This window comes from Geotrypetes seraphini, chromosome 2, assembly GCF_902459505.1.
Source record: "Geotrypetes seraphini chromosome 2, aGeoSer1.1, whole genome shotgun sequence".
In the NCBI taxonomy this organism is placed as follows: Eukaryota; Metazoa; Chordata; class Amphibia; order Gymnophiona; family Dermophiidae; genus Geotrypetes; species Geotrypetes seraphini.
Genome location: NC_047085.1, coordinates 230,726,216 through 230,749,891, shown reverse-complemented (window position 1 = coordinate 230,749,891; position 23,676 = coordinate 230,726,216). Strand labels below are relative to the sequence as shown.

At 42.6% G+C, this 23,676-nt stretch overlaps 1 protein-coding gene across 13 annotated transcripts in view; it reads right to left on the bottom strand.

Moving 5' to 3' along the window:
• The window catches only part of RBFOX2 (RNA binding fox-1 homolog 2), an 839,083-nt gene that overhangs the window by 75,579 nt on the left and 739,828 nt on the right, over positions 1-23,676 (bottom strand). For 5 of the 13 annotated variants that reach the window (XM_033935143.1, XM_033935148.1, XM_033935150.1 and 2 more), the window contains 2 exons: positions 5,619-5,648; positions 5,070-5,109 (listed from right to left, as the gene is read on the bottom strand). The exons of 1 other annotated variant lie outside the window; for it this stretch is intronic. In XM_033935143.1, coding sequence (XP_033791034.1) covers positions 5,070-5,109; positions 5,619-5,648 — 70 coding nt within the window. Of the gene's footprint in view, positions 1-761; positions 1,666-3,086; positions 3,142-5,069; positions 5,110-5,618; positions 5,680-23,676 lie in introns of those variants that run through there. 7 more of the 13 variants (XM_033935145.1, XM_033935149.1, XM_033935151.1 and 4 more) reach the window with 5 other exon arrangements.

The window sequence follows — 23,676 nt, the reverse complement described above, 5'->3', positions numbered from 1 at the left end:
ATGATAAAGGGGATGAAACTCCTCTTGTAAGAGGAAACACTAAAAAAGTTAGGGCTCTTCAGCGTGGAAAAGAGATGGCTAAATGGAGATATGATTGAAGTTTACAAAATCCTGGGTGGTGTAGAATGGGTACAAATGGCTAGATTTTTTACTGCATCAAGATTTACAAAGACTAGGGGAAACTTGAAATTAAAGTTTAAAACCAATAGGAGGAAATATTTTTTCACTCAAGAGAATAGTTAAGCTCTGGAATATTGCAGTAAGAGCAGTTAACATAGCTGGTTTTAAAAAAGGATTGCACAAATTCCTGGAGAAAAAGTCCATGTGATGTTTCACAGCAGAGTACAGGAGTTGTTTGCCATTGCCTTCTACCACACAGTGTCTGGCTCCACTGTGTCATCACTGCCTAACATAAGGTCCCTCTGCCTACAGCACCTGATACTCCTAGGCGGTCTCCCATCTAGTTAACTAGCCAGGCCCAACTCTGCTTAGCTTCTGATAGTAAGAGCGGGCCTATTCAGGGTGACCAAACTATAGGTGTATGTTTAAGTAATATCATATATTTCATAAGAAAACAGAACACTTTTATAAAAAAACAAACACTTTTCTTCAAAGTTTTAGTCTACTGCCAATTTTAATTTCATGCATCACAGACTCCACACAGAAGGAATTATACTACTGCACACTCATTTAATTTTATTTTCAATTTTATTATTTTACCATTGTCTATTAAATAATTTTTTAAGGTTTCATTTACTTGTTCAAATGATGACCATTATATATTGAATCATTTTTATACTCTTTTGATTTCATTTGTTCAACAGGCATATGAAATGTTATGTTTTGATATTGGTGTACTTGTTCTAATTATGCATATAGCTCTTTGTAGATTTTGACTTTTTGACCCCTGACGCAGGCTCATTAGAGCTGAAACATGGACCATGTTGGGTCAGACTAATTTGCATTAATAAAGAGTCGTTCAAAGGAATGGTCATGACTGATTTTTCTTCATACATCCCCAGTTGGAAGTTTTCTGGCTACTCCACTTTTGGGGGGTTTTTTCTGGTTGTTTTCGTGGAGATTTCATTCTTTTTTCTTTGATCATCTTTGTCTATCCGCCATTTGTTTCCTTCTGTTTTCTTCATTTGGATCCTCCAAAGCAAAAGTGCAAAAAACTTGACATTTATTTTTCCTATTTCTTAATAAATAACTGGAGAAGCTTTTGTCTTCTTTCTACTATTGATTGTGTCTCTGATACCAGAATGCATCAAAAGCACCTGGAACTTACTTACAAAATGTGGAAGAAATTATTATATCCACAGTTTATTATTGAATTCACAATTTTTAAAGTAATTTTTATATGCTTTTATTGCTTTTGATAGTAGATGCACTTACAGCCTTCATTTTATTACATGATCTGGTTTCCCAAGAAACTTATGGAAATCACCAAAATTAAAGTTACATCAACATTTTAAAAAGCTCTCTAGTATCACTTTCCTTTAATTTATGGTCTCATCTTGAAGAGCTGAAAAACAAGTCTAAGCCCAATGAACTGGTACCAAAGACACTATTGAAATGCTTGGACCCTAGAGACCTACCAGTTGTTTGGCTTTTAAGGATATTGGTAAATTTGTATATACTGGGTTTTCAATGCATTTGAATATCCTGAAAAACAAAACAAAAAACTACTTGTGGTATTTACCAGGTCAGGTCTGAGAAGTTCTGCTCATTGTTGAGGGCAAATAAATGTCATGGGATCAGTTTTATTCAGCACCTTATGAAATGAAAAGTTCTGGGAGGACTAGGGTTAAGTGCAGCTAATTAAAATAATGCTAGATGATATTTTATCAGGAATAACACTTTCCAGGCACTTCTTAGGTTCTAAGAGTGTGGCAGTGAGAGTTTTGATCACAAAGAATAAGGGAGGAAGGACATTTCTCAGGAGAAAAATACTTTAAATAGCAAATACTGTATAAATTTGAATCTAAACCGACCCGAATATAAACAGAGGTAACCTTTCCCCCCCCCAAAAGGAGGAAAAAAGGCAGACTTGAATATAAAGTGAGTGTGAGTTTGTGTTTATTCAAGTGCAGTGTGCCCTGCCAGGCTCTGCGCCATTTTTCCCCTCCCCTGCCAGTCTCTGCACCCAGGCCCCCTCCCTCTCTGCCCAAGTACTTTTACCTCCCTGCCGCCTCACCGACATACCTTTTAAATGCCTGGTGGTCCAGCGGTAGGCTGGGACAGGAGGGATTCTTCCTGCCTTCTGTTCCGGCTGACTCAGAACTTTTTACCTCCCTCCTGCCTCCCAGCATACCTTTTAAATCCCTGCTGGTCAAGCAATGAACCACAGCAATCTTCCATCGCTTCTGCCCTGAGGAGAGCTGCTAGCTGAATGGCTGCCACAAGTTCTTGCTCTTACCAGCTCATTAAACAACTTCATATCCAAGCAGAAAGTAAGCAAAATGCTTACAATCAAAATAGAAAGTTCTTCCAAAAAATCTGGGCACAGGGAGCAGAGATTTTGCTCTAGTCACATAATAAAGAATCTGAACCTGGTTCTCTGGTTTAATAATTCTAAGCTCGTTGCAAGCTCCTATCTTTGAGCATAGGAAGTGATTTGATTTATGATATGGAATAAGAAATATCACGTTAACTACTTTGAACCAAGATGATACTTAAAAGAGCAATCACTGGAAATATTTTTTAAATGATAGCAACATACCTTACATGATGTAAACAAAACACAGTTGAGTCAGTCCATCTCTTGTAGTCAGGACTCTTGGATTCAAATCCTGGCTCAGTCACTAAGTTTCACACTGGAGACTAGTTATTTAATTCCTGCCTATATATATAAGGGTTATTGGGTATAAAATATGTCTTAATATATACATGGACTAGCTTAAATTGTTTCCGTGTACTGAACCCAAGTATATTTATTAGATTGATTTCAAAATGCTCACTGAATAATTTAAATTATAGGCTTGTTTAAAAAAAGGCTTCTGTTCCCATCTCCAATGTGCTACTGGAATGGTTAGTAATAAAATTTTCCACAGCAATCCACAATTTGATTGGATGGCGGGTCACACGGGCACTCCTACCTGAGGTATTTTAGCGCTAATGATTGGTTCCTGTAAGACTATTCTATAACAGAACAACAGAAGAACAATTCAAACAAGAAAAACAGCTGCGGAGGGAAAGAAATTATACAAAACACGCAATGCCACCCCCAAAATAACAAACAAAAATTGAATTGAGGGCAAGCCAGCCTTTTCCACCCAAGAATCCATTTATGCGAGCAAGCTTCTCAGTATCTTCATTTTTAATTAAGACTCACTGTTAACTCTGAAAGATCCTGCATTAATTAGGTGGCTTTATTTCATTGACTAATGTTATTTTCCCAGCTTGCACCCACCACCCTCCTCTTGGAAATCATGTATTTACAGCCATGGCACTTTTCTTTCTAGACGTTCCTATAGAAATATGATTTCATAAGGGGTTTCAAGTTGCAAGTAAAGAAAATGTTAAGGGAAAAAAATAATGAAAAGGGGGAAGGATAAGTAAATCTAAAATTAACACCTTTAGCTCAAGAATTAATGTATGTATTCTAGAGTCGCTTACAGAAATATGTGAACATAAAATCACTTCTCTTGGAAAGTATATGAATGTGTAAGTTGTTTATAAGCCTCACTATCATCCTGTACTCTTACATGATTTGTGTATTGCTTTTTTAGCCCTATGCTTGTGTCTTACAAATGAAACCTAACACAATCCTAAAACCTAACCCTGCAGAAGAATCCTGAACTCAGTAATTATCATACAGAGTCAAGGTAAAGATTGCAATACAAAATTCTACTTTCTAAGCACTGGACTACTGGGGTTTCTGTCTAGGAGTAAAGACTGAAAATTTGCCTGTTCCAGTTTGACAAGGAACATGGCTCAGCCCAATAACACAATACATGCTGCTATTTGTTGTCCTCCTGCTTTCAAAAAACAAAATGCAGTGGGACGTATTTAAACACTTACTTAACAAGGTGACCTGTTTTTAAAAATAAAACAAAAAAAATGCAACTACCCAAACTACTATTTCTACCAATGCAGAGTAGCAAAGGAAAATTTTAATGATTTCTTAGTATAAATCAACAGCAATGGAACTTATGTATGTGATCTTATTTTTTGTTTTTTGTAATAGTATAAATAAGTCTATTAAAATTGCTGTTCCTTCTGTCCTCATACTTTATAAGTATAGAGTAAATCAGAATCAGGAACCAGAAATATACAGAAAATGTAGATCATGATGATAGTCAGTGACAGTTATTTGTGGGTGAAACTCTAGAAACAGAGGAAAAGATTGTATGATAAAGAAATATATCTGAGTTGTACCATTAGGGGCAGGAGAATATGTGAAAAGTTATTTTTAAGCTAGATCACAAATTGCTTTCCTCAATTTGTTAACACAGTATATCCTAGTCTAAAATTTTCCTATACAAATTCAATGCAGCAGCCAATTTAATTGAGTTGTGAAATAGGGGGACAATTGGGACTATGCAAGTGTAAAATTGAACAGTTCTTTGGTAGGCATAAGCTTACTCGAAGAACAAATATTACATGAAGCCATGTCATATATCCCCTCTAAAGTGAACTAATTTTTGATATCTTGGGATAGCATAGGTCACATATGATAAATTCTAGCTATGACATTGGTACTGGTCTCAAGTCAAGAATCAATCAATAAATTTAAAATCCCCATAACAAAACCTGACAATTGAGTTAAACTACATCTATGCACTGCTACATTTTACTGGTTTGCCTAATATCCTTCAGAGAGAGATATCTTCAATGTTCCTCCTATAAGATCTAGAAACGTCAAGAAATTAAAGGCTTACAGGATTTCTCTCCCCATTCCCCTTTAGGGCAAGCATAGTGACAAGGAAAAGCATGCTCACATTTCTAATATACACACAGTACTCAACAAGGAAAGAATGAATAGATAAAATGATAACCAAAACTAAAGAAAAAAGGCTGGCTTGCTCAAAAAGGTTATGGATGATAAATGCAATTTGTGTACTTACATACAGCTCAGCGCCATAAAATCCATCCTGATAAACCACACTGCAGAATCACACAAGGAAAGAAAAAAAAAAAAAAAACAAAGAAAAAAAAACAAAACAAAACAAAAAACAGAAAAAAACACATTCCGGTTATTGAGGACTGTGGCATGCACATGCGAGAATTCACAGGCAGGTGATGTATGAATCTGCAAAACACCCAGACTTTTTCAGGCAGGAGCAAGAGACAGAGTGTGAGAGCAGTATAATGGCAAAATCCCATTTTCCAGCATGCTGGGGGTGGAGTTGGGAGAGAAGGCAGAGGAAAGGCAGGGAGGTGGGTGGACAACCTTTTAATCACAGTAAAAATCATTGGGGAGGTTACCATTCCCAAAGTCTTTTAGACCCTTTTCTTCCCCATAGTGAAAAGCATCTTGTTAAACTAAGAGAGACCCTGGTGCATTCAAAGAAAACAGGGAGCAGGATGAGATGGACCAGGTGCACAACTGGATTGCAGCCAAGTTCAGCACAGGGCCCTCTGGAGGTGAGGAACTGAACATGATCTCCACTTACTGTCCAGGTGACAGAGGTTCAAAAGTTCGCCTGCCATGTAGTAAAGCTCAGGTTCAGGTTACTTTGTAAAAAAACAACAAACAAAAAACAACAAAAACAAGGAGATGGGTTACAGATTACCAATTCCCACCTCAGTCACATAACTATTCCAAAGAAAGGAGAAGTGCCAGTAAAGTTACAAGGAAGTACTGTATACTCCATCCCTACATGTGGACACACTGAGGGTAATTTATAAAGTATTACATATTGAAACTGGCTCTTAAAAAACTCTGCATGAGTAATATACATGCAAAAATTCTGCAAAACTGGTCCAACATTTACAAGATTTGTGTGCAGATGTCCTGGGGATGGTTGAGGGACACAGTTTGGGTGGAACTATCATACAGATAAGTATTTTATAGCACATGTGTGTATACATATATACACCTTCTTCAGAACTGATGTAAATTTGTATGAGACAATTTGTACACTATATTTGTGCCTTATATTGTCTTTATAAAATAGACATAAAACAGAAGCCCTTTTATGAAATTATCCTCACTACAATCAAAGCAATAACTCATTGCCTACATGTGTTTCACATGAATTTCCAGGGAATTCTGCGGATCACAGAATGCCTAAATAAACCTCCCTTTTTAACTTTACTGCTGCTCCTTTTTCTAGTTTGTTTGGGATCCTGCTTTCATGAGAGATATGATGCCTTTACTCATGAGGTCTCTAAGTTGTACAACTGGGTTTTGATATGAGGCAGCTTACAAATAATCAGTACTTCACATAAAAAAAGAATACAGTTACAAAATAATGATTACATATCAACACTCAAAATATATTATGTTTTATTCTTATTTGTGCTTGATAAAGAGGCCCATTATAAAGGCAATGTGAGCATATGTGCAGGTGAACTTTTGAGACAATCTAGCAGCATGTGGAGTCATTCCATTGGGCTTGGCCATGTAGATTAAATATATATAAAAAAATTCCAGTTCCTAATAATAATCATCAAAAAATTCTGCAAGGTAGGGTATGCAGACAAAACAGGAAACACATTATAAAGATATGTATACTTCAATGAAGTTTTACCAGGCTCATTCCTTACTAAGAATATTTAGTTAAATAAGACCAATGGCAATGTTGGGCACTGCCTTAAAGAGACCTAGATTCAATTCCCAGAAATGGCTTCTGATTATCTAGCTGATGAGCAAAAGATACCATGGGCGCAGTGTTCAGAATTTCTGAAAAGGGAAAGAATTGCAGTGATCCTTTATGTGCATACTAAGCTCTGGAGAGTCGTGGTCTTTGAATCCCTATTGTGCATTGTTGAGGGAACTCTCACAGTTCACTATGAATACATTTGTTATTATAGTAAATTTTTTAAATTTAATTGAAAGATCACAAGAAGCAGTAGGATGCTCCTGGCCAACACAATGAAAACTACGCAAGCCCTTAAAATTCATGAAATAGTACTATATCTTGGCAAGAAAAACTCCCAGAATTTTCAAGAAGTAGTATATTGCAACCTTATTTCTCTCAAATATACTTTAAAAAAAAAAACACCCCACAAAACTGTTGGATTGCGAGTTCGATTTCTACTGTAGCTCCTTGTGAGTCTCTGGGCAAGTCACTTAACACTTCATTGTCCCATGTAAACTGTTTAATTGTGCAAACCACACAGAAAAAGTGGTATATCAAATCTCATCTATTTTACCTTTTAAGGCAAAGGTCTAATTCAGTGGTTCCCAAACCTGTTGTAGGGGAAAATTTATGTGAGAGATCTGCATGTGCTGCCCACCTTGCATGTATATTTCTCTTATGCATATTTATCATGGATATCCCAAAATCTGACTGGCTGGAGGTTCTCTAGTACAAGTACAGAAGTCATTGGTCTAACTGTGCCACAATGGTTGGGTGCAGGTCATTCTCTTGGATTTCAAAGTTGTCAATAAAGAAAGATCTTAATGGATTACAATTATATAGAGTCTGAAAAGTGAAGGCTGCAAAAGGTCCTTTAATAAGACTTCTTGAAATTACAAAAAGAACCAGAAGAAAAATGAAGGTGGTGGTAAGTTGGAGGCCTTTCAGCCAAAGCAGCACTCAGCCAGAGATCTCGGCGAAACAGCCTTGTCGCTATGCCCATATTACTCCTCTCTTCAAGTCACTTCATTGGCTCCCTATCCATTTCTGCATACAGTTCAAACTCCTCTTAATGACCAAAAGTATATTTACTCTGCAGCTCCTCAGTATCTCTCCCCACAGTCCCTTCCCCCCAGGCACTCCACTCTTCCGACAAGTCTCTCTTATCTGTACCTTTCTCGTCTATGACCAACTCCAGATTCCGTCCCTTCTACTTTGCTGCACCATATGCATGGAACAAACTGCCTAACTCAGTACGTCAAGCTCCATCTCTGGCAGTATTCAAATCCAGACTCAAAGCCCACTTCTTTGACGTTGCTTTCAGTTCCAAACTCCAAACCACTTGCTCAGCACCAATATCTGTATTATCATTCCCTCTGTAATTCTCCCACCTGAGCACTGTATATAGATGCATCATCTTTGTCTGTCTTGACTAGATTGTAAGCTCTTTTGAGCAGGGATTGTTCTATGTTTTGATGTACAGTGCTATGTAGCGGTATAGAAATAAGTAGTAATAGTGATTGCGAGATCAGTTGCAGAGAGCCTTATTTTAAATTTTCTGCTCCACCTCCTATCACTCTGTGCAGCCCTCTAATTCCTGAGTTTGATCAAAGCAGATGGTCAGCCCTAGAGAAGAAACATAACAGGGAGGAGTATGGGGACTCTCCCTGAGAAACAAGCCTGTTCTGCTCATATTACAACTTCTAACATTTAACATGAAATAAACAAGAATCCTGTATGACACATAACAAGGTGGAATGAATTAGCCACCTACCTGGGTGCAACCTGCACTAACAGTCTTGGAGCTCTGAAAGATAACCCTTGAAATCTTCAGATAAGAAGTGGACTTCTCTATCCTTGATTTTGCAGGACAGAGAACAGAAACTAGATATCCGGTAATACTGATATGTCTGAGACAGCAAGCAGGCTAATGAACATCTGACTTGGTGGGTTTCAAAAATGATGTACCTATTTACTAGAAAGAAATTTATTTATTTATTAAATTTTTTTAGCCCATCCTTCCAAAGGTTATCAAGTTAAATACCTAATCTTCCCTTCTAGCACAATAGGCACATCATTCTTGAATACGTTGGATGTACCAAAGCAAACCCCAGCATCTAGGGCGGGATAGATGAGCCTGCTGAAAGTGGTATCCAATTTGGCTTCTAATCCACCCTATAAAACTTTGTGAAAGTATGGAGGGAGGACCATGTGGCTGCTCAACTAATTTCTTCATGTGAAACTGCTCTAGACTCCGCCCAGGAGGATGCTACACTTCTGCTAGAATGTGCCTTTAAGGATACCAGAGGTTGCTTTCCGCTTCTGATATAAGCTGAAGAAATGGCCTTGTGAATGCATCTAGAAATAGTTTATTTTGATGTCAGTTGGCCCCGGCAGCTAGTACTAACCAGCTTGAAGAGATGATCCGACAGTTAAAACTCATTCATCACTTCCAGATAACAAAGCAACACTCTGTGAACATCCAGCAATTTCAGAACTTTGTCACCCTTCTTGGACCCTGAGGGCATGATGACAGGCAACTGTACTACCTGGTTGACATGAAAACTTGGTACTACTTTTGGCAAGAAAGAGGGGCCTGTACGCAGTGATACCCTGGTCTCCAAAACTCTGAGAAAAGGTTCTCTGCTGGATAAAGTCTGCAGTTTGACACCTACCGTGTTGATGTGACCGTCACTAAAAATATTGCCCCAGGTACATTAGATATACTATGAACCCGCCGGGACAGAGAAAAATGCTTGAGTACCTGAATAAATTCATGTAAAGTTGTAAACCATTCTGAGCTCCCCTGGGAGAACGGTATAGAAAATTGAATTAATTAATTAAACTGTCAGGTCCATCACCGATGCCTTCTCCAAAGACCCATAAAGAGCTCTAGAGAGACTGAAAGACAAGATTAAGATTCCATGTTGAAAAGGGGATGAAGAAATAATGTTCCCTTTATAAATCTGGTCAATGGCCTTCTCTTAGTCTGTGGCCTGAAGTATGACAGACTCGCTATCTGTACTTTGAGGGAGCCGACCGCCAAGCCTTTTTCAAGACCCTTTTGAAAGAATGCTAGAACCAAAGGAATTGGAAGCATGACCGGATCCCTCTCTTTTGGGCACACCAGCCCTGGAAGAACATACAGGCCTTCGCATAGGCATCCAAAGTTGTCTATTTCTTGGACCTTAGGAGTGTGGCAATAACCAACTCCAAATAGCCTTTGCATGCCAAGGCTGTGCACTCAAGAGCCATGCCTTAAGACTAAAGTGCTCCGGATCCATCAGGATGATTAGGCCATGATGAGAGGACAGCCTGAAATCTCAGCCCCTCTTTAGATGGACCAGTTCTGCATACCATGGACGCCTTGGCCGGTCTGGCATGATAAGAACTACCAGCCTGAGGTGTGACATTATTCTCCGCAGAACTCTATCATAGGCTATGGAGGAAACACATACAGAAGTCATGCCTGTGGCCATGGCTGCACCAGGGCATCCAAGCCATCATTTCCTCGCTCATATCTTTGATAGAAAAACCATGCCGCTTTCTTGTTGGCCGTGACACCATCAGATCGAACATCGGAAACCCTCAATGACTCACAATGCAGTCAAATACCTTATGGGATAGGGCCCATTCCCTGTGATCTAAAGTGTTGGCTGAGAAAATCCACTTGCTTGAGAACGTGAAACCTTATGTTCTTGTGATCTAGAAAAATGGGGATATGTAAATAAATCTTTGCCAAAATCAGAAAGGTGAGAAATTCCCCCAGCGTCACAGAGGTAACCACCGACCTTACAGTTTCCATGCAGAAGCACGGTACCTTGATCCAGCATTGATCCAGAATTGGCCTCCAGTTTTCTGAGTCTCTTTTGGGCACAATAAAGCATATGAGTATCTACCTAAGCCTGATTCTTCATTCAGGAAGTTTTCTATGACTGCTTCCCCACTAGAGAATCCACAAATAGGTTTTGGAGGGGATGAAAAAAACTTTAGCTTATACTCCTCTTGAACAATTTCCAGCACCCAGTGGTCTGAAGGGATTCTCACCTATGCCTCCCAATAAGTCGACAACCTCCCTCCTATCCTTGGAGGTACAGCTCCCAACCTGGCGTCATAACTGCTTCTTGGGGGCCGCTGTGGGGCAGGATCCTGATGACTGGAGCCACTTGGCACTCCCAAATATCTGTCTTGAGCCTTGAAATGATCTTTGGACCGAAGGTCCTCCCAAGTACTGGCAAAAACACCTGGAGCTGTAAAAATTACCTCGACTTGACCCCCTAGGGACCCTGGGCCTGTTGTCTGGTAAGGACTTTGGTTTATGATCCTGCACGCTGGCCATCAGATCAAGATCATTATCAAAGTGCAATTGACCTTTAAAAGGTAATTTGCTCAGAGTATTTATTTATGCTGTACTTATTATACTACTATTTAAATGTAAACATAGCATAGCGGTATACAATCTAATTCACATAAAAAGAAAGAAAAATGAAGTACAATTTTCATATAGGAAAGGAGAATTGAATAATATAAAGTTTTTTAAAAAAATAGTAGACACCAGATGTTCCTGAGAAAAGCCAAGATCAATTTTTCTAAGGTTCATGATCATAGACGAGATGAATGGAATCACACCATAGTTTGTATTTTTGAGCCAAGATCAGTATTCTTGAGGTTTGTGAAAGGCCTGGTTAAAAAAAATCAGGTTTTGATTGCAATTTTGAAATTTTAAACCTGAGATTCACTATGGACTGTTAAAGACAGAGTTCCATAGGGCTGGAGCTCTAAAGAAAAAGGCAGATTGTCAGATAGATTCTAGATATGCAAGATGAGGATGAGGGAGGACTAGCTTATGATCATTTACTGAGTATAAGGTAAAGATAAGGAATTAAGATAATCAGGATGGCCTGGTCTAATTGCCTTAAAAGTAAGGAATAAAATTTTGTATTTATGCCAATATTCAATAAGGAGCCAATATCGTTCTTTAAGAAGTGAAGTCACATATATCTGTTAACATGACAAAGAAGCCAAATAGCACAGTTTTGCAACGTCTGGAGTTTTCGCAAAAGACTTTGTGTGATGCCAGCACAGACTATAATACAATAATCTAGCTTAATTGTAAAGAGTGCGAGGATACATGTGGAGAGAATTTTTGCATCTATTAGATTTCTGATTGTATGAAGTTCTCGAAGTGTGTAAAAACAGGATTTGCTCAGAGCACAGATCTGATGAGCAAATAAAAGCTGAGAACCAAGAGCACTTTAAAATGTCTGGTGCTAGAACAAGTGTTGGAGTCTCCACGGCATGGTGATTGGCAACGGGGCTCTTAAAACATGAACATTGGATAAACGAACTTGATATGGTGTCTCCACAGGGTTTAAATGCCCATACTGAGTGGCAGTGTTCCCGCTAAGCTGCGTTGGCCTGCGCTCACGCACAAAATATTACATCGCAGCGCAAAGTTTCTCTTCACAGCGCACACACGCGTCGGTAAGGTAAGGGGACGCACTGGGGGGATTGCACTTCCCCACAATTGCCATGCTTCGGTTCCTCTTCTTCCTTCCTTCCTCCCCCCCCCCCCCGCGGGACCCTGCGGCACCATCAACTCTTACTCCCTCTAATGTCGGCCCTGCAGCTCCAGACTTCCTCGCACCTTCTCCCCTCCCCCTTTGGATCGCTATTATTTTAAATGTTATAGCCGCGGAGCTGTATCCATCAGTGGAGATGTCTAACCTCGGCCTGCCCCGGAACTCTTACTGCAGCAGCTGCCCGTCTAGGCAGGAACAGGAAGTCACTGTTGCAGTAAGAGTTCCGGGGCAGGCCGAGGTTAGACATCTCCATTGATGGATACAGCTCCGCGGCTATAACATTTAAAATAATAGCGATCCAAAGGGGGAGGGGAGAAGGTGCGAGGAAGTCTGGAGCTGCAGGGCCGACATTAGAGGGAGTAAGAGTTGATGGTGCCGCAGGGTCCCGCGGGGGGGGGGGGAGGAAGGAAGGAAGAAGAGGAACCGAAGCATGGCAATTGTGGGGAAGTGCAGAGCTGCAGGGAAGAGTGTTGCGGTACCCAGCTGGAGGGAGAAGGAAGATGAGGGAGGGAATTAAAGGAGATGCCAGGGCTTGGAGCGTAGGAGGAAGGTATGCCAGTCTAAGGGAAAAGGAAGGGGGAGATGTGAGAGCATGGAGGGGGAGCGAAAGATGGAAGAAAAGGAAAGGAGAGAGATGCCAGAGAATCAGGGAAGGGGAGATACCAGACTATGAGGAGAGGTGTGGGAGAGGGAAGGCGAGGAGAGAGATGCCAGACCAATGGGGTGAAAGGAGAGATGGAAGGGGGAGGCATACAGTTTCTGGAAGGGGCATAGAAGGAGAGAAGATGCCATATAGGGGAAGAGAGACGGCAGACAGTGAATGGAAGGAAGAGAGTTACAAGAAGATGAGGAAAGGAGAAACCACAGAAGACAAAGGTAGAAAAAAATTTCTATTTATTTATTGCTTTAGGAGACATGTGTCACTGTTTCTGTGAAGCATTGTATGCAGAGTCCAGCTTCTTGCTGGTTCAATTTAACCTTTGTCTATGTATTTTTATTTTATCCCCCCTTTTACAAAACTGTGAAGCGTTTTTAGCACCAGCCTTGGTGGTAGCAGCTCTGATGCTCAGAATTTTATGAGCATCAGAGCTGTTACCTCCGTAGCTAAAATCCACACTACAGTTTTGTAAAAGAGGGAGGGGTTAGTTTGTGATTACATATTCCTTACTAGGCGAAGGTGTTTTCTGTGTTCTGTGTGTTCGAAAGACATGGTTTTCTGTTAGGATTGACGGTGTAGGATTGATCTGTGCTGGTCTGGCTTGTTTAGTTTTACAATGGGTGTATTGATGTACTGCTCACTGCAATATGTAAGATGCTGCCTTTTCCTAGGTACTCATGTGTGACGTGTGGTTTGTTACTAAAAATCATGTTTTTCTTACAGATGGGGGGGGGGTGCCAAAAAATGATGGGCCCCGGATGTTACATATGCTAGGTACGCCACTGTATGTAAAGATACCAGAAAGCTGGCGTAGCAAAAACTTCTAAGTTTTGAGTATTTAACCCTCCCACAATCTCACGGGCACTCGTTTCAAGTTTATTGAGATTTTGATTTAAACGCAATATCAAATATTTTCAATGCGTATAACAAAAATAAATTTGGGGAAATAAATAAAACCATTTGAACCAGTGTTCCCGCTAAGCTGCGCTGGCGTGCGCTGGCGCACAAAATATTACATCGCAGCGCACACGTTTCTCGTCACAGCGCACGATCGGAAGAGGCGTACGGCAGATGGCAGGGCGGCGAGAGGAGAATCGGGCGAGTTGGCTCATAACTTGCTGGCGCCCGATATTTTTGGCTCACGGTGAAAAAAGTTTGCTCACAACACCCGCCCGCTTAGAGGGAACACTGCTGAGTGGGCTCCGTCAAATATACAAAAAAAGGGGGGTTGAACTTGAAATTATCAAAAGAAGAGTGCTTGTACATATTCCTTGTTTTTCAAGCTCAATTCTAATCTCTTAATTTTAATTTTATTTTTACCCCTTCCTTATGTATGTAACTTTAATGTTTTTCCCATATTAGATCGAGAATATTGTAACTTTTTCCCTTTTTTCCCTAATGTATCAAGTTTGTGATGTAACTCCTTAAAGTTCTAACATTGTATGTTATAAATTTTTGCCTTTCAAAAATTTTAAGAAGTTTTGTTTTAACACTATTTGTTATCATTTATGATATTTTACTGTACATCGCTTAGAAATTGTTATAGGCGATACATCAAATAAAATTGAACTTGAACTTGAACTTGAGTGGGTGGCACTTTTTTGAAGGCTGTGTGAAGTCAGCAGATGGAGGAGTCCCGATTGGTGGTTGGAACTGAAGATGAGGAGCTTAGTATTAAAGGAAGTATTTCTTCTGGTTTGCCGATGGCTGGGTGTCACTCAGAAGTTGAAGTTCCTTGCTGTTCTGTGCTGGTTTGGATGGTAGATTCCTGAAGAAGCTAATATGGTAAAACAGGGATGACCCTGTAGAATAACATAGTAACATAGTAGATGACGGCAGATAAAGACCCGAATGGTCCATCCAGTCTGCCCAACCTGATTCAATTTAAATTTTTTTTATTTTTTATTTTATTTTTTTTTAACTTTTCTTCTTAGCTATTTCTGGGCAAGAATCCAAAGCTTTACCCGGTACTGTGCTTGGGTTCCAACTGCCAAAATCTCTGTTAAGACTTATTCCAGCCCATCTACACCCTCCCAGCCATTGAAGCCCTCCCCTGCCCATCCTCCACCAAACGGCCATACACAGACACAGACCTTGCAAGTCTGCCCAGTAACTGGCCTAGTTCAATATTTAATATTATTTTCTGATTCTAAATCTTCTGTGTTCATCCCACGCTTCTTTGAACTCAGTCACAGTTTTACTCTCCACCACCTCTCTCGGGAGCGCATTCCAGGCATCCACTACCCTCTCCGTAAAGTAGAATTTCCTAACATTGCCCCTGAATCTACCACCCCTCAACCTCAAATTATGTCCTCTGGTTTTACCATTTTCCTTTCTCTGGAAAAGATTTTGTTCTACGTTAATACCCTTCAAGTATTTGAACGTCTGAATCATATCTCCCCTGTCTCTCCTTTCCTCTAAGGTATACATATTCAGGGCTTCCAGTCTCTCCTCATACGTCTTCTGGCGCAAGCGTCCTATCATTTTCGTCGCCCTCCTCTGGACCGCCTCAAGTCTTCTTATGTCTTTCGCCAGATACGGTCTCCAAAACTGAACACAATACTCCAAGTGGGGCCTCACCAATGACCTGTACAGGGGCATCAACACCTTCTTCCTTCTACTGACTACGCCTCTCTTTATACAGCCCAGCATCCTTCTGGCAGCAGCCACTGCCTTGTCACACTGTTTTTTCGCCTTTAGATCTTCGGACACTATCACTCCAAGGTCCCTCGTCCGTGCATATCAGCTTCTCTCCTCCCAGCATATATGGTTCCTTCCTATTATTAATCCCCAAATGCATTACTCTGCATTTCTTTGCATTGAATTTTAGTTGCCAGGCATTAGACCATTCCTCTAACTTTTGCAGATTCTTTTTCATATTTTCCACTCCCTCTTCGGTGTCTACTCTGTTACAAATCTTGGTATCATCTGCAAAAAGGCACACTTTTCCTTCTAACCCTTCAGCAATGTCACTCACATACATATTGAACAGGATTGGCCCCAGCACCGAACCCTGAGGGACTCCACTAGTCACCTTTCCTTCCTTCGAGCGACTTCCATTAACCACCACCCTCTGGCGTCTGTCTGACAGCCAGTTTCTGACCCAGTTCACCACTTTGGGTCCTAACTTCAGCCCTTCAAGTTTGTTCAACAGCCTTCTATGAGGAACTGTATCAAAGGCTTTGCTGAAATCCAAGTAAATTACATCTAGCTCGATCCAGCTCTCTGGTCACCCAATCAAAAAATTTAATCAGGTTCGTTTGGCACGATTTACCTTTTGTAAAGCCATGTTGCCTCGGATCCTGTAACCCATTAGATTCAAGGAAGTACACTATCCTTTCTTTCAGCAACACTTCCATTATTTTTCCAACAACTGAAGTGAGGCTCACCAGCCTGTAGTTTCCTGCTTCATCCCTGTGACCACTTTTATGAATAAGGACCACATCCGCTCTCCTCCAATCCCCAGGAATCACTCCCGTCTCCAGAGATTTGTTGAACAAGTCTTTAATAGGACTCGCCAGAACCTCTCTGAGCTCCCTTAGTATCCTGGGATGGATCCCGTCTGGTCCCATCGCTTTGTCCACCTTCAGTTTTTCAAGTTGCTCATAAACACCCTCCTCCGTGAACGGCGCAGAATCTACTCTGGGCATTATCAAAAAAGGTATCACTACAAGAACGAAGGAAGTTATCCTGCCATTGTATCGAGCAATGGTGCGACCACATCTGGAATACTGTGTCCAATACTGGTCACCGTACCTTAAGAAAGACATGGCGATGCTTGAGAGGGTCCAGAGGAGAGCAACCAGGATGATAAGGGGAATGGAGAACCTTTCATATTCCGAAAGGTTAGACAAACTGGGGCTCTTTACCCTGGAAAAGCGGAGACTGAGAGGAGACATGATACAGATGTATAAAATCATGAAAGGCATAGAGAAGGTGGAGAGGGACAGATTCTTCAGACTAGCGGGGACAACAAAAACAAGAGGTCATTCAGAAAAACTGAGAGGGGACAGATTCAAAACGATGCAAGGAAGTTTTTCTTCACTCAGAGGGTGGTGGACACCTGGAACATGCTTCCAAATGAGGTAATAGGACAGAGTACAATACTGGGTTTCAAAATGGGGCTGGATGACTTCCTGGAAGCGAAGGGGATTATAGGGTATAGATAGAAGGTTATTCTACAGGTCATAAGCGAAAAGCGTATGACAGTTTTAGGGTATGAGCACTATCAGGTCCTGGACCTGAGGAGCCGACGCGTGAGCAGACTGCCGGGCACGATGGACCTCCGGTCTGACCCGACAGGGGCATTTCTTATGTTCTTATACTCCATTTTCTCGTGTAACTTTGCCAGACAATCTCGGTCCTTCTCCAGGATTTTCTTCTGTGAACACAGAACATAAGTATTTGTTTAGCACATTTGTTTTCTTCTCATCACTCTCCACATATTTGTTCCCAGCATCTTTTAGCCTAGAAATTCCATTTTTTATCTTCCTCCTTTCACTAATATATCTGAAAAAATTTTTATCTCCCTTTTTTTACATTTTTAGCCATTTGTTCTTCCGCCTGTGCCTTCGCCAAACGTATCTCTCTCTTGGCTTCTTTCAATTTCACCCTGTATTTCTGACTGGATTTCATGGTTTGGATATACAGTGGTGCCTCACACAACGAACTTAATCCGTTCCAGGAGCAAGTTTGTTATGTGAAACGTTCGTTGTGTGAAACGCGTTTTCCCATAAGAATACATGTAAAACAAAATAATTCGTTCTGTAGCATAAAATATGCTAAGATGACATAAAAAAAGATAAATTTTTGGTTATTATTTTTATTTAGATACATCTAAAAACATAATTGTTTTTTAAAACAACACACATTTTTTAAATTTAAAGACAGACTAAGTAGAGTCTAATTTTACAGTGAGAGGGCAGAGTCTCAGCGGCAAAAACTGGGACTTAACTGTTCATTTTTTTTTTTTTCTACCGTGTTTCCCCGATGATAAGGCAGGGCCATCAAATAAGACAGCCCCCCCTTTTTAGAAAAAAATGTAAAATAAGGCACCCCCCCGCAAATAAGCCACCCACCGATACCTGCGCTTACCCGAATCGGGTGGTACGGTGGGTGACTCCGTGTAGTCCCTGGCACCCCCGACACGATCGGGGCAAGAGGGAGCTCAAGCCCTCTTGCCCCCCCGACTCCCCGACACGATCGGGGCAAGAGGGAGCTCAAGCCCTCTTGCCCCCCCCCGACTCCCCGACACGATCGGGGCAAGAGGGAGCTCAAGCCCTCTTGCCCCCCCGACTCCCCGACACGATCGGGGCAAGAGGGAGCTCAAGCCCTCTTGCCCCCCCGACCCCCCGACCCGACCGGGGCAAAAGGGAGCTCAAGCCCTCTTGCCCCCCCGACTCCCCGACACGATCGGGGCAAAAGGGAGCCCAAGCCCTCTTGCCCCGCCGATTCCCCAACTCCCCGACAATATCGGGCCAGGAGGGAGCCCAAGTCCTCCTGGCCACGGCGACCCCCTAACCCCACCCTGCACTACATTACGGGCAGGAGGGATCCCAGGCCCTCCTGCCCTCGACGCAAACCCCCCCTCCCCCCAACGACCGCCCCCCCCCAAGAACCTCCGACCGCCCCCCCAGCCGACCCGCGACCCCCCTGGCCGACCCCCACGACACCCCCAACCCCCTTCCCCGTACCTTTCTGTAGTTGGCCGGACAGACGGGAGCCAAACCCGCCTGTCCGGCAGGCAGCCATCGACGGAATGAGGCCGGATTGGCCCATCCGTCCCAAAGCTCCGCCTACTGGTGGGGCCTAAGGCGCCTGGGCCAATCAGAATAGGCCCGGGAGCCTTAGGTCCCTCCTGGGGGCAGGGCCTGAGGCACATGGTCGGGTTGGGCCCATGTGCCTCAGGCCCCGCCCCCAGGAGGGACCTAAGGCTCCCGGGCCTATTCTGATTGGCCCAGGCGCCTTAGGCCCCACCAGTAGGCGGAGCTTTGGGACGGATGGGCCAATCCGGCCTCATTCCGTCGATGGCTGCCTGCCGGACAGGCGGGTTTGGCTCCCGTCTGTCCGGCCAACTACAGAAAGGTACGGGGAAGGGGGTTGGGGGTGTCGTGGGGGTCGGCCAGGGGGGTCGCGGGTCGGCTGGGGGGGCGGTCGGAGGTTCTTGGGGGGGGGGGCGGTCGTTGGGGGGATGGGGGGTTTGCGTCGAGGGCAGGAGGGCCTGGGATCCCTCCTGCCCGTAATGTAGTGCAGGGTGGGGTTAGGGGGTCGCCGTGGCCAGGAGGACTTGGGCTCCCTCCTGGCCCGATATTGTCGGGGAGTTGGGGAATCGGCGGGGCAAGAGGGCTTGGGCTCCCTTTTGCCCCGATCGTGTCGGGGAATCGGCGGGGCAAGAGGGCTTGGGCTCCCTTTTGCCCCGATCGTGTCGGGGAGTCGGGGGGGCAAGAGGGCTTGAGCTCCCTCTTGCCCCGATCGTGTCGGGGAGTCGGGGGGGCAAGAGGGCTTGAGCTCCCTCTTGCCCCGATCGTGTCGGGGAATCGGCGGGGCAAGAGGGCTTGGGCTCCCTTTTGCCCCGATCGTGTCGGGGAATCGGCGGGGCAAGAGGGCTTGGGCTCCCTTTTGCCCCGATCGTGTCGGGGAATCGGCGGGGCAAGAGGGCTTGGGCTCCCTTTTGCCCCGATCGTGTCGGGGAGTCGGGGGGGGCAAGAGGGCTTGAGCTCCCTCTTGCCCCGATCGTGTCGGGGAATCGGCGGGGCAAGAGGGCTTGGGCTCCCTTTTGCCCCGATCGTGTCGGGGAATCGGCGGGGCAAGAGGGCTTGGGTTCCCTTTTGCCCCGATCGTGTCGGGGAATCGGCGGGGCAAGAGGGCTTGGGCTCCCTTTTGCCCCGATTGTGTCGGGGAGTCGGGGGGGGCAAGAGGGCTTGAGCTCCCTCTTGCCCCGATCGTGTCGGGGAGTCGGGGGGGCAAGAGGGAACCAGGCGGAGAGAGGGCAGTTAAGCGCAGTGCCTGCGCGGAAGGATGCAGCTCGGGCGACTTCGTTGTGTGAAACGAAGTTCGTTGTACGGATCAAGACATAAAGTTCGTTGTGCGCAGCGTTCGCTGTGCGAGGCGTCCGTTATGCGAGGCACCACTGTAGTTGATACTGTACGGAGGAGAATCAGAGCAAGCTAAGTGCAGAGTGCTGTGTTTAATTTCAATTGAATGAAGAAGATTTAGGATTGAAGTATTCTTTTGAATTGAAATATATGAAGCATATGAGACCAAGACAAGCGTGGTTTGGGATATTTTTGTGGCATATGAAGCCAAACAGAGGCCTTTATCTCCCACCCAGTGGATTTTTCCTCAAACTTCAATGATATAGCAATACACTCTGGTTGGTTATAGACTTCTCTTTGTTATTTTGAGTAAGAGATTAGTAAAAAGTTGGTGATTTCAATTACCCCCAACTTTGACTGGTTAAATATTACATCAGGGAGTGCTAGGGAGGTAAATGCTTCTTGGAGCAACTGGTCCAGGAACCGAAAAGAGGAGGAGCTATTTTAGATTTAGTCCTTAGTAGAATTCAGGGCAAAGTACAGGAGTTAACAGTGTTGTGTCTCTGGGAAACAGTGATCATGTGATCAAATTTGAGCTGATGTTGCAAAAAAATAAAAATAAAATAAAAAATAATAATCTACTGTAGAGGCATTTAATTTTCGACTATGATAAAATGAGTAAAATGGTTAAAAAGTAGCTAAAAGGATCAGTTGCAAAGGTAAGGACTGTAAACCAGACGTGGATGTTATTTAAAAATACCATCGTGGAAGCCCAGACCAGATGTATTCCACTTATCAGCAAAGGTGGAAAGAACAGGAAATGAGAGCCAGCATGGTTAAAAGGTGAAGTGAAAGAGGTTATTAGAACAAAAAAAAAAAAAAATAAATCCTTTAAAAAAATAGAAAAAGGATCCGAATGAAGAAAATAAGAAGACACGCAAGTAGTGGCAAGTTAGATGCAAAGCATTGATAAAGAAAGCTAAGAAACTTGCAAAAACTCATAACAATTCTTTTAGGTACATCAGAAACAGAAATCCGGTGAGGAAATCCGTGGGACCGTTGGATGATCAAGGAGCAAAAGGGACGCTCAGGGAGGATAAGGCCACAGAGGAGAGACTGAATGAATTCTTTGCTTCAGTCTTTATGGAAGAAGATGTAAGAGACCTACCTGAATCGGAAATGGTTTTCAAGGGTAATGAAGCGGAGGAACTGAAAGAAATTTTGGTGAATCTGGAAGATGTACTAAGCCAAATCGACAAGTTAAAAAGTGATAAATCGCCTGGACCAGATGGTATACATCTCAGGGTACTAAAAAACTCATTAATGCAGAGTGATTGCGATTTAATAAAAAACTCAAACATGAATTGCCTCCACCGGGCCTGCCGTGAGACCTGATGGTCCAGTGGTGGCCAGGACAGGGGGATCCCTCTCTCCTCCTGTCCCAGCCTGATTCTAATTATTTTTCTCTCTCTCCTGCCTCCCCTGCGTACCTTAAGTATCCCTGGTGGTCCAGCAGTGAATCGCGGCAGGAGCGACCTTCGTTTGCTCCTGTTCGTGCAGAACCGCTAGTTAATTGGCTGCTGCAAGTTCTCTCGGGACCGGGCTGGGACAAGAGGCGAGAGGGAACCCTCCTGTCCCCGACACCGCTGGACCACCAGGCGTATTTGGTACACAGGGGAGGCGGGAGGGAAATAAAATAATTAGAATCGGTCTGAGACAGGAAGCAGGAGGAATTTCTCTTGTCCTGGCCACCGCTAGATTACCAGATCTCATGTTGGGAGGGGGCAGGTCAGTGATGACTCAAATATAAACTGAGACCCCAATTTATGGGTAATTTTTGACCCAAAAATCTCAGTTTATATTTGAGTATATACGGAATATATTCATATTTGTACCACACACAAATCCCATCTGCACTACTTGACGAATGAGCACTCCTCTTACACATTAACACTGCTATAAGGCATATACATTTTCACTTTCTCATGACTACTAACATTTCTTTAGATTATGTTCCGGTTAGATAACATCCATTCACCTCCCTGTTTTTTTTTTTTCAGTACTCATTCTCACACCACACATCACTTTTCACTTAAATGTTTTTATTTTTCAGACTACATATCCTTCTTTTATTCCTGCTCATTGCATTCACATTTACCCATAATCATCCTTTTACCAACATTCACATCATTTGTTAATTTTCACAAAATTGTTTATGTTAATTTTAGGAAGACGGTTTAATTGAAAGATGGACCGTGTTGGGTCTGTACTCTTCACAGTATGTGAATTCTTCTGATGTACTGTAATTCTGCATCTTTTTATTGCCTTAATAAACGCTTGTAACACGAACATCACTTCTGCTGGGTTTTTGCTTTTGTTTAAAATTTTTGAACATTTCTCTTTCACTCTCACCACTACAAATAAAAGCACACAGGGACACAACGTTGTCCCCCATCATAAATACCTATAAGCAATGCATTTAAGTTCTTAAAAAAAATAATATAGCATAATTAAAGAGTAATTGTTGTATATGAAATTTAAAACAATGTGTGTGCAGGCGACCTAATTAAAGGTTCATGCTTAATTTTGAAAAAGTATAAATACATGGCAAACATCATAGTGTGGGGATAAATCATTAAATAAGATTTTTAAAAAGCACTAAGGTAAAATGTATTCTTTCCTAAATTTCTTTTCATTGAATCCTGCTAGACTAGTCCAGAACAATGGGTTATGTCCTTTACTAGCAGATGGAGGCAGAGGAAATAAAAACATGAAGATTTTAATAGCACCACTGGTGGTAGAGTCATAATTATGTCAGTATGCTAATACTAAAGCCATAAGTAATAGTAGAAACTGATAAAATACTTGAGAACCCCCCCCCCCTCTCTCTCACACACACAAAAAAACTCTTCCCAAACACCCCTGAGAACATGAAACTATTTCCAAACCAGTGATAGTCAAAGAACCTTCGTCTTCCAGGACTGGTCTACCAGGACTCAAGATAAAAATAATTATCTCATTTTCCTTTATCACTCTGGATGTACCAAGCTCATCCCTCAGGGTGGGAGGAAACAAAACTCCATCTAAAATTATCTTTCCAAATAACTGACCACTCTGGAACAGACAGCAACCTTATAATATCTGACAAACAAAAGCAGAAATGACCAAGTTGCTGTCCTAAGAAATATTATCTGAAACACTGCTCTGACTTCTGGCCAAGAAGCTGTTTGAGCTCTCACCAAATGAGTATGAAGACCTTGTGGGACTACTTTCTGATTAAGAATGCTTGCAACTTCAATTGCCTCCCTGATCCAATGTACCAGAGATCACATGCTCCTTATGTGGGTCACTAAAAGTTAAAACAGATCATCTGATTTGTGAAAGGAATCAGTAACTAATAAATACACTTTATGCAGAGTGATGACTAATCCTCTTTTGGAAGAGTAGAAAAGAGGAAGAGAAACTACCCAGTTCACATGAAATAGAGATTCCGCTTTTGGCAGAAAAGAGGGATCTATGGGCTAGAATCACTAACCCCCGATTGTGTCTCATCCGTTCCTGATTGCATACAGGCCGAATTCACAAAAGGCCTGCATGCAAATGGGGACGATCGTTGACACGCCCCCAACCCACATCATGGATCGCTAGAGAGC